The sequence below is a fragment of the Calidris pugnax genome, unplaced genomic scaffold (genome assembly GCF_001431845.1).
Source record: "Calidris pugnax isolate Ruff unplaced genomic scaffold, ASM143184v1 scaffold10, whole genome shotgun sequence".
Classification (NCBI taxonomy): Eukaryota; Metazoa; Chordata; class Aves; order Charadriiformes; family Scolopacidae; genus Calidris; species Calidris pugnax.
The window spans coordinates 1,044,562-1,055,878 of record NW_015090795.1 but is presented as its reverse complement, the minus strand read 5'-3'; the positions used below and the strand labels follow the sequence as shown (position 1 = coordinate 1,055,878).

The following is an 11,317-nucleotide window of genomic DNA, read 5'->3' as shown; positions in this document are numbered from 1 at the left end:
AAGCAGACGATGAGATCCAGCTCCCCGATGTCCAAGCCTTCTTCCCCCACGCAGGTAGAGACCAGGGTGTTATACCCCCCCTCACGGAAGCGTTTGACCACCTGAGTGAGTGATTACAATCAGATTTAACAGGTTAGTCAGAAAGCCCCCTGTACACACTCCGTCGTTCTTCCAGACAGAAGATAGAAATAATTGATTTATATTTTAAAGCTACAAAGCTCAGTCATCCTGAATTCGTCAGCTAATTCATCGCGATCAAATACCATGCACTAGTGTTACCAACATCAACATACCAAATCTTCAATTCTCAAAGAAAGGAAAAAAAGCACACCTTATTCTGACTCCAACCATGCCATTCTTCTAAAATTCATCTTCCCAACTTTGCAATTACATTTTAATTATTTTTTTAAAACTTTGCTAGACCAAAGTTTAAGAACAGATCTTATTTGTTCTGCCTACAAGAAAAAAAATAACCTCCCTAAGCAAGTATTTGAATATTTCCCCAGATTTTCAGATATATACAGGTTATCATTTGTTAACATAATGTAAACGTATAAAATATTTGTAATTCTACGTTCTGTTCAATGAGTATAATTTTGGATACTCTGAAAGCAACTGAACTACACAGGAATTAAGTAATGACATTTTGGAGTGTGGTCACAGAATCACAGAATCACAGAATCTTCTAGGTTGGAAGGGACCTTAAAGATCATCTTGTCCAACCGTCAACCTGACTGACAAAAATAGACACCCACACAACAAACAAGGAGCATCATCACTAAACCAGACCTCCCAGCACTACATCAACCCATCTTTTGAACACCTCCAGGGATGGTGCCTCAACCCCCTCCCTGGGCAGCCCATTCCAATGGCTGAGAACCCTTTCAGTGAAAAAATTTTTCCTAATATCCAGCCTGAACCTCCCCTGGGGCAACTTGAGGCCGTGTGGTCACTGCCACACAATATCTGTCACTCCTCAGACAGCTATTTATACAATTAATGCTCTTTGTCACTGTTTCCTAATACAATTCTCATCTTTTCTTTACCTCGAGTTGCTCTTTCTGTGTGAAGCCCTTGGTGCTCTTTCCTGTGGAGTGGCCAACGAAGGTCATGACCCGCACGGCGGGGCTGAGGCGGGACAGCATGTCCGCGATCTCCTGCACGCTGTCTCGGAAGGAGGAGAAGATCATCACCCTGGTACCCACAGCCTCCACGCACGGGCTTTCGGCCCTCACCTCATCTGCTGCAGTTCAAAAAGCCAGAACAAAATTTTATGCAGAATTTTAAAATAATTATCAATAAAAAAGCAAGGACGGGTCATCGCATAAGCTACACATTCACAGCTCTCATCCCACCTAACGGGAAGGTTCTGTCCAAGTGTACTGCATTTTGATTTTTTCAAAAGAAATTTTCTTTAAAAGAAATTTCATTTTTAAAGAAATTAAGCAAATAAATGAATAAAAAACAACAGTAGGGAAAACTGACAATTAGGAGCCTCTCAACCTATTTAGGCCAACTTCCAAGAAAATGCTCCGAGATGCATCTGCTCAAACAATTCCTCTCTGGAATCAAAGCAAAATTCTAATTTTGGAGAAGTTACAATAACTCTGGGGAAAACACCCTACCATTGAGGCACCATTACTAATGTCACTTTGAAAGGCTCAGATTTGATGGCAGATGTCTTTGAAACTTTATTTAAGCTTAAGATGCCTTCTTCCAAAGAGCCTACAATGGGATTTTTAAATCTGGTTCTCAAATGCCAAGAGTGAGGTGAGGTTAGCAATACATAGCCATAAAAACCACTGTCACCATTAGCCTAGGACACAGCAGGGTGGAATAAGAGACATGTTTACCAACTTCCTATGATTTACTACAGCACGTTGTCTCTACTTCCACAGCTCAGGATCCTCATGACAGCAGAAACGTGTGAAAACTTCCCTTAATACCACAGTCTGTTGCTTGTGAATGACCTGTCATCACACCTGGTTAGAGCCCTCATTTATAGCAAAGATAACATCTCCTTTTTTCAAAGAAAAGGGAAAAATAATTGCCTTTGACCAAACCCACATTTCTTACATTACACCATCACGGTTTTATCTTCTGGGTACTCAACTTTTTTTTTTCTTCTTCTTTTTTTAAAACATTTAAGAGTACCTGCCTTCATGAGTACAAGCAAAAGTTGCCTAAGGAACATGCAAGTCTTACACAGCCACCTCCTGTTTATCCCATCCAGACAATAAACCAACAACAAAACACACTCCAGAGTGAAAACCCGGTATGCTAAAAAAGAGATTCTCTGAAAGGACTGCAGTGCAGGCTGGATGCATCTCACGTACACGAGTTCATATTATCCTCCCCCACTGACTTTATTCTGAACATTATTCTGTATCTATTTTTAGCATATTCCCATGATTCAAATAACAATAATGCTCAGTAGCATCTGTCCCTGTATTGTAAAAAAATGTTACATTGCTGCCATCACCTCCTTCACCTTCTCCAACACCAGCCTGAGAAAATTCAAGCCACGAGCAGCCCATAATCAATCTGAGGAGTAATCCAGGTATGGAAGATTAGCGCAGAGAAGCTCATTATGCTCAGCCAACTCTTCTTAGGGGCTGCCCAGAACCTTATCTTGCACTTACCTGAATTGCTGGTAATTGCACAGCCAGGGCAACAGCCACGTGGCTGGGAAACTCAGCCTTCGCCCGGCTGGTCGCTGCTCAGAAAGGGGGCTGGGTGGCACAGGAACTCAGCACCACTCCACACTTCTCAGGGGAGAGCTCCCACTTCCAACGGAGGAACCAGAGCTAGTGTTGTTCTGATATGGCTAGTCACCTACGTTATTAATACTTTTCTGCCTCAAATGTAGGGCTTCTCAAGGGAAATGTTTTGCAGGAGTAGATATTTGTTTTAAAAATTGCACAGGCACGAACACAGTAAATTAGGATTCAGAGTAGTTCAGCAACAGAACAAAGCAGAGTTAAGTTCAGAGGGTGTATTTGCCTCTGTGTTTTATTTTCCCCTGGAGATACCACACACCTGCCTGAGTGAGTTCCTGACACAAATGCTGGATGTGTTTTTCACTGCTCACATAATGATTTAGGCTTTTGTTTCAGAGCCTTCTGATGGACCAAAAGATACAGGTGATTATGGCTGGAATCTTAATAAGTCCTGAAGTTTTTACTGACAGATTCATGACAAATTCTTGTCTGGAGGAGCGAGAAATAAGGACATGGGTGTGGATTCTATTCAGTCACTAAGGGCAGAAACACAGGTTTGGGGTTATTGCTTATTTCTCTGAGTTGTCGGTACTTACCAGAAGATCCCTGTTTCCAGGATTTGAAGTGTCCTATTACAATTTCCTCCAATTTCCTTAATTTTGGATGGCTGTAGATAAATTCCTTTTTATTTTCCAACACTGAAAAGGAAATAAAGCCATTAAAACTGTTGCAGTTTTGCTTACAAGTGACTTTCATTTCCTCCCGCTATAATTCTTTGAGTCAGCCATACAAATTCCTGACCCTGTCTTAACTGCGCTCACCTAAGCAAACTAGTAAACTACTTAGGGAAGCACATTTGCTAAGCCCAGGTTTTGAGAAAGTGTTGTTATTTTTGTTGCATTCACGCTGTCAAAGATATCAAGTCAAACAGTAATATTTTAACCACTCTTTTAAAATCAAACTAAAAACTTCAAACATAGAAAACTTGTTTGAAGGCAGCTAAAACCACTGAAAGAAAACAGACAGGTAAATAAATAAGAGTCTGGGGAAAACAATCTGGAATAAAGAGCACTAGTTGAGTGTACCACAATGAAGACCTTTCTGCATTTACACACTATGTAGAGGTATCTACTGTTTCATTTAAACACAAGGCAAATATTCCATCCCTGAAAGGGCAATACTGACCTGTTGTACTCTTGTAAACACTTCCATTGGCTGAAGGCAGCGTGTCTGCAAACATGTCCCTGAGCTGCTGATACAGCTTCATGAAGTCCTCGTTACGACCAAGTTCATTCTTCGTACGGGTTAACCCTTTGTAAAAAGTTGAAATATCTCAGTATTTAATCTCTGGAGTGAATATAATTTCTGCTATCCAAAAGACAAGCTTTCTCAGAATTGGCAAGCTCATCTCAAGAGCTGGAAGATACATGGTAGCTTTAGAAAATAGCATACACATTGTTTGGCATCAGTATTTTTCAGGGAAGATGCCATTATAGAATTTAAACATGAAAACATGAATTGAAACGTGAAAAACACGTGTATAAACCAAATCCTGGTCCTTTGGGTAAATTAAAGAGTTTCACATCAACCATTTAGTACTAGAAAAGGCATCCAGTCCAGAAACATTGAGGACAGTGAGAGCCTGGCCCAGGTTGGCCAGAGAAGCTGTGGCTGCCCCATCCCTGGAGGGGTTCAAGGCCAGGTTGGAGGGGCCTTGGAGCAACCTGGTCTGGTGGGAGGTGTCCCTGCCCAGGGCAGAGGGTGGCACTGGATGGTCTTCAAGGTCCCCTCCCACCCAAACCACTCTGTGAGTCTATGAAGTGCTGCCCATTAACCAAAGAGAAAGAAATCTAGACAAAAAGCTAGAATTAGCAAGTTTCTTAAATGATTTTGTATCAATGTTGAAAGCAATTTTGTTTTATTCAAACCATAAATCAAACTTAGCAGAACCAGCACAGAAGACCTATTTATTAGGTCTCTTACCCATCAGTCCTCTTTCAGACAGCTGACCAGATGATCATTGTAAGACCCTTCCAACTGAAATATTCTATTCCATTCAAATGTTCTACTTTAGTCAGTAGCAGACAGGGATTTAAGGAATCTGAGAAACTAGGCAACAGATGAAATGCTCTCCAGTGCCCAGGTCTAAGAGCAGCACTACACCATCAGAAATGTAAAAATCTGCACGTGTGAAAGTAATAAATTGCAAAAATCTCAAAAGAATAAAATTAATGAGAAATTACTAGCACATGTGTACTATAAAAATATATTCTACAGCTATTCTCTAATATGAAGCAAGCACTTCACAAGCTTCTGGTTCAGCCGTAGAGCAAGGTGGTGTCATTTGAATAAAGCAGTGCTATAGGCAAAGCAGCTTTTGCCCATTACCCCACAGTTACACAGCAAAGTGGAAGCCAAAATGAAGCCAGAGCCCCGAGAGGCACCCCATGGGGGAAGGGGAACTGCTGGAACCCTCCCACACCCCGTGTTTAGAAGACACTTGCTGTTGGACTAACGTTCCAGGTGGAAATTTTCCCCCTCAACAAAGATGTCAGTACCAAACCAGGTCATACTGGCAGCAGTGACCACCTCATGGCTCTGAAAACCACTGGGGAGAGTTGCAAAGGCCTCACAATAGTGATAGAATTGGGAAAATAAGCTGAGGCCAGAAGAGAAAACAGCTTTCCATTGTGCTCAGTGAGCACAGGAGGCGTTGCACAGCTAGGAGAGCCATCCTGGTGTGGCGAGTCCACATCTGCAATCTGGGAAAGGTCCTTCAAACTCACACATGCAGGGGTACTGCTGGAGGGGAAGGAATTGCTTTACAAGACCAAACAACTTTCTTAGTTTAAACTGTTTAATGGTAATTCTCTGTCTCCCCAGAGATATTACTGTCACTTACTCTGTGTTCTGTTTGTGCCTTATTCTTTTTGGAACTGCTGCCATATAAACACATTTGCTTTCCCACGTATACTCTATCTTTAACATCGTGCCAACGTATTTCCAATAGTGATGAAGGGGAAAAAAATACCAATTACATTTGCAAACCATGCATTATATAAGCTGTTTTGTGCAAAACTAGCCATACAGATGAGGTAAATTAAATGAGACGGAGTGGAGACAAAGGAAAAACATTTCTGAAGACATTTCACCTTTTGGTCCATCCATAATTCCGAAGAGGTAGATAAACAACGACCGTAACCCCATTTGCAGCAGCAGCTCGTACCCATGATATAAACTGATACAAAGTGCAAAATCTCCTTCAATTATGCCTTGATGTACTGCCTGTAAAGCAAAACAGTCATCATTAAATGAGGAAGTCTAGAATCAGCAGGAATCACACTGCAATTCTTATGATAAAAATAAGATTGACATCTGAGAAGCAGAGCCGAAGCACAAATAACGCCCCGCCATCAGACCTTCAGGTTCCACAGTTCTTAATGATCAACAACCTTTTTCCACCTTCAAAACCATCTCCCAAACACCTGTATTCTCTTCCAAGATTAGCTCATTGCTTTCTGATGCAGCAACACTCAAAATCTGAACCATCCATCAGTGTTTGGCAACGTTTCTGGCACCTCTGCCCAGGCTACAACATTTAAGGCAGGAAAGCCCGCTCGCTGCTGAGACCTGTACGGCCCAAGGGGCTTTTCAGGGTACACATCTTTTATGTATTTATTTATTTTTAGGTATTATTCCTTTTTTAAGTTTGCAAAATTGGAAGACTCCATGGGAATTTACAGAAAAAATAGGTGCAGTAATGTAGTTTTGAGGGGAAAGTGTAAATTTGGCAGTCCGTAATTACAGTTTAAGTTCTCCAAACAATTTCAGTTTGGAAACGGAATTCTGACTCTTTTCCTTAACTTTCCTACATTAGCATTAAGAAACACGGAGCAAGTGGACATATTTTATTCCGGGGCTATAGATAGAATGTTACAAAGGAAATCTAACTTGAAATGTATCAAGAAACTTTGTCCACTATGGAGTATTACTCTGCTTTAGTAACGTGAAATCACAGAATCACAGAATCTTCTAGGTTGGAAGGGACCTTAAAGATCATCTTGTCCAACCGTCAACCTGACTGACAAAAATAAAGGCATGTACCACAGGCTGGGAAGAGGGGTTTTTCCTGTACTGATCTCTTGCCAGAATGAGCTGGTACTTTGTCAGGCTGGGAACATCCCGCTTCGCTAAAACTCCAATTTTAATCAGGCGTCCAGCAAATGCTTCTAGCACCTGCAACAAAATACAAGAGATGTGAAGGCGTGGATATTTAGCCCTTTAAAGCAGTTTTATTTTTATAAAACTTACACAAGAGAACACAAGCAACTCACTCACTTTATTTGAAACAGAGTTTTCCAAAGCGGACTGTACTGATTCCCGAAGGATACGCTACTGCACCGGGTGACAACCCGGTGCTCTGCCTCAGCAGGAGGTTCTCTACCATCTGGATGTTTCTAGGCTAATTTTCAAAAGCTTTTTTCTAAGACAAGCGGAATTTTTTCCTGAGAAAAATTTTCCAAAGCGGACTGTACTGATTCCCGAAGGATACGCTACTGCACCGGGTGACAACCCGGTGCTCTGCCTCAGCAGGAGGTTCTCTACCATCTGGATGTTTCTAGGCTAATTTTCAAAAGCTTTTTTCTAAGACAAGCGGAATTTTTTCCTGAGAAAAAATTTCCTGAGAATTTGTGCCCTCCATCCTCCTGCCCCCAAGAGAACCCCGTATCCATCAAGTCACTGAGGAGTGGGACCCCACACGGTGCTTTTGCAACGGCACAAGTACTGAGGGAGCAGAGAGGACACGAAACAGGATGGGTACCCAGTTACTGAACTCGACTTCCATGGCATTTCCATCCCAGGAAAACTTGCATTCACCTTTGAGCAGTGTAAATTCCAGTGGGCAGAGGCAGCCATCGGGTGAGGAGTTTGTGTGTGAAGGGATGGGGTGAGGACACAGGAGCAGGGAGGAGTGAGTGCCCAGCAGATGGGCCTGGCACTGCAGAGTGCCCCATTTCCCTCGGAAACCACACCAAAAGACAGCTTGTTTTTAGACATCACATGTACCTGCTTTCCACACCGGTGAAACAAGGGAACTGACCTGCACTAATTCATCTTAATCTTGTTTTTCCTCTTTGTTTCTTAGCCTTAGGTGGTCAGGGTTTTTTTCATAGACTTAGTTTTGCATGAGCGCTAACTCTGTAATAATTGGAGTAATCAGATTTGTTCTACAAAAATTACTTACAATCTGTTGGCCCGCTTGGCCAGTAGTGCCAAAAACATCTCCAGTGCACAATAACAAGCTGCTCCAAGGGCAGCCTGCACCGAGCCTGGCCAAAGAGAGCTCCCGATGGCTGCCTGCATCCACACAGCGCTTCCCAGCCTCGCTGGGCACCTCCTCACCAGCTCAGCCTGGAGAAGGCTGGAGTGTAACAAAGCCTAACAACCCCTTTGCTGCTCCTCCTTCAGCCCACGGAATAGCAAGGCCAAGGAGAGCAATGAAAAGAGGTCTAACTTTCAGGCCTCAAACAGCAGTGATCTAAGTGTGTCTTCAGCTTGTGAGAAAATGCCCTGCCAGGAACAGAAAGTCAACTGTAGAAGTGCAGGGTGTGTTTGCACACTGAGTAACGACACTATTTGTCTTCTCCCCACTTTTCATGCATGCTGGGCTTTTCAAGCCTGTTAAGATGCACCAATATTATTAACAGCCACCCTCTCAATGCAGGGGCAGCTCAGTTTAACTCCCCTCTGCTGCCTGGATTATTTTTACAGTTTGGTTGCCTTTAGCTCCTTACCCCGTGTACGGCGCCGACGTGGCACCAAGTGGCAAATCCTGAGCAAAGGGGTGGGAAGAATTGCCGTCGTCAGCTCCAGCAGCATTAATCCTCCCCAGAATCAGAGCTGGGGAAGGGTGACTGAGCACTCGGGGGAGCACCAGCCACAGGGAGGGAACAATGTGCTGGGGAATTTCCACGCTGCCCGCTCCGTGCCTGCAGGTCTCTCCAAACCAGCTGGCTGGAGTCAGCAGGCTAAGCGGATTATAACAGATAAAGGCTGCTGAGAAATAATAGAAACAAAGCCTAAATTCTGAATGCTCTGGTGCATCTTGGGCTGCTCCTCTTCCCTGCTCAGGGGCCTTGGGGCTGGGATGGTGGGTCTCAGGCGGGTTACCCGCTGGCTCCTGGCCCAAGGAGAGCGGGGTGATGGCCGCAGGGGCACTGGGAGGCTCTGGGCACAGCTCCGTGGGCAGGGGGGTGCTGAGGACACTGCTCACCCCACGGCTCTCAGGAGATCTGCCCTCAGACCCAACGCCCACCAGTGCCCACCAGCCCCAGGCACCCCCGAGCCCCATCCCCAGGTCCATCTGTACCAGCAGGGAGACTGGGACACGGCCCAACACGGTCCCCGGGCACTGCAAAGCACCATCCAGGGACGCCACCCCAGAGCATGCCTGCTAATTAAGACTAATGCACTAATTAGATCAAATAAACCACTCGCAACAAGCAAACACCAATTGGAAAATACAATAGCACTAGGAATCTCCAGAGGAAAAGGGGGAGGGAGGGAAGTAAATCAAATGATCTTTTCTTAAAATGCAGTCAAAAGCATTCCCCCAGCCACCGGGAAGTCTAAAGGCACAAGAAATTGTTTTCTCATATTTGGTTTAGTTTCAAGAGTTTAATATTCAAAACTTTTGTCTTTTACCAAACAGTTTGTTATTATGGCATCGTTTTTAGATCTGGCCTGCAACTGACAAGTCACTTTACAAGGACAGAGTTGGAAATCTCTGTGCCAGCTTATAAAAAAGGTATTTAAAAAAAAAAAAGGGCAAATGTTGACCATGCAAGGGTAAGTCAGTGCTTTGTATTTTAATGTGATATCACTGAAATAGCATTTTACCCTCCCATCAAACTCCATAACAGTTGGACGAGAGGACACTTGAGAGGCTGAAGACCAAGCTGAAGCTCTGTCTCTGGCAGTGGAAATGGACTCAGTCTCTGAACACAAACATGATTTTCCAGAAATGAAATTAATGTTTTCATTAAAAAGTAATGCTCACCCAAGTATCATATTTCACCACTGGTTTATTATTTCCCATACTGGTTGCATAGCTTTTTTGAAAAGAAATTACTATTAAATGTACTTTTATATTTCATCCCCTGACCTAGTTTATAACATGTAAGAAAACGATATTGTCACTGTTTGCTCAATGTACACCCCTGTCTGATTTAATCAGCTTCTGCAAAACAACCCAAGGAAGACTATTATGAAAGACAGCAGGATCCAGTCACCTGGAGCTTCAAAACTAATAAGGAACAGTAAACATAACCTACTTAGAAGAGATACAGAAACAAGCGCTACTCAGGGCGATTACATTTATCTTGCCTCCATACCTTTATTTTTAATTAAAAAGATAATACTTCTGGAAAGTCTTCTCAATCTTTCCAAAACATTTAAGTGTTATGTTACCCATTTAAAAACAGAACTGCAGAATTAATTTAAATTAATTGCTTACTGGGACTCATGGCTTTCTCTATCTCACTAAATTGAGTTCAAAAAGCTGACAGATTTATTACCAATATATAAAAGACAACTGGTAAAGTTATCCCATACTGCACTACACTCGCCAAGAACATAAGGCTTTGCTGAACAAAGTCCTTCCCCAGCAAAATTGGGCTGATTTTTTGAAGCTCGTACCCGAGATTAGTGTAGGACCTGCCCTTTGGAGCCACGGCATGAGCTGAGGACTCCCATGGGTGGTACAGGCAGAACTGCCAAGGCAAAGAACTGCTGCCCTTTCAGCTGCACCTCCCTAAAACCTGCATTAATCTGCTTTCTCTTGCCACAATAAAAAAAAAACACAAAGGCTCTAAACAAATTTAATCTGCTTTCTCTTGCCACAATAAAAAAAAACAACCACAAAGGCTCTAAACAAACGACCCGGCCTAATTATTTTAGTGCAGATTTGCAAGCATTCTTTACCCAAGTAAAACGAGAAATCTCCCACGCATAAATAACTGTTTGCACTGCATTTCTGTGAGAGCAGAGAAGGAACCAGCCACTACGAGGACTGTACCCTCACAAACCAAAGCCTGCGAGGTCCACTTCCACCCGGGAATGCCAGGAAGGGCTCCCAGCCTCCATGGACGGACCTGACCGGGTTTATGCACTCGCACTCACCTCAATGGAGCTGCCCTTTCTTCATCCCCTTCCCTGCCCTCCCAACTCACCCACGTCCAGCATCTTCAATGTACAATATGGACATCACACTGCTCCTACTCTCTGCTCCAGATCTCCAAATTTTCAACAAAGGGAGTGAAGGAAGACAAGAAGGGGAAAGAGGAGACTTCTTCCAGGCTCTAGCCCCAGCACTCATGGCTGGAAAGACAGCTCAGAAGATGTATTTATCACGGGAAAGAGGAGACTTCTTCCAGGCTCTAGCCTGAAAGAGCAGCTCAGAAGATGCATTTATCACAAGTCTTCATGATAGAATTGTGATCCTACTGTCCTGGGGGAGAGCAAACCCATTTTGCAGGAAGCCATGAAATCAGCCAAGGCCTCCAGGAAAAGCTGCCCCAACGAAGGTTAGATGAAGA

At 43.4% G+C, this 11,317-nt stretch overlaps 1 protein-coding gene across 1 annotated transcript in view; it reads right to left on the bottom strand.

Moving 5' to 3' along the window:
- Positions 1-11,317, bottom strand: part of FANCM (Fanconi anemia complementation group M) — a 114,733-nt gene that overhangs the window by 81,889 nt on the left and 21,527 nt on the right. Inside the window, exons 6-10 of the mRNA XM_014936762.1 lie at positions 6,825-6,956; positions 5,873-6,005; positions 3,906-4,031; positions 3,317-3,418; positions 1,047-1,243 (exon numbers count right to left, since the gene is read on the bottom strand). Of these exons, the coding sequence (XP_014792248.1) occupies positions 1,047-1,243; positions 3,317-3,418; positions 3,906-4,031; positions 5,873-6,005; positions 6,825-6,956 (690 nt within the window). The remainder of the gene's footprint in view (positions 1-1,046; positions 1,244-3,316; positions 3,419-3,905; positions 4,032-5,872; positions 6,006-6,824; positions 6,957-11,317) is intronic.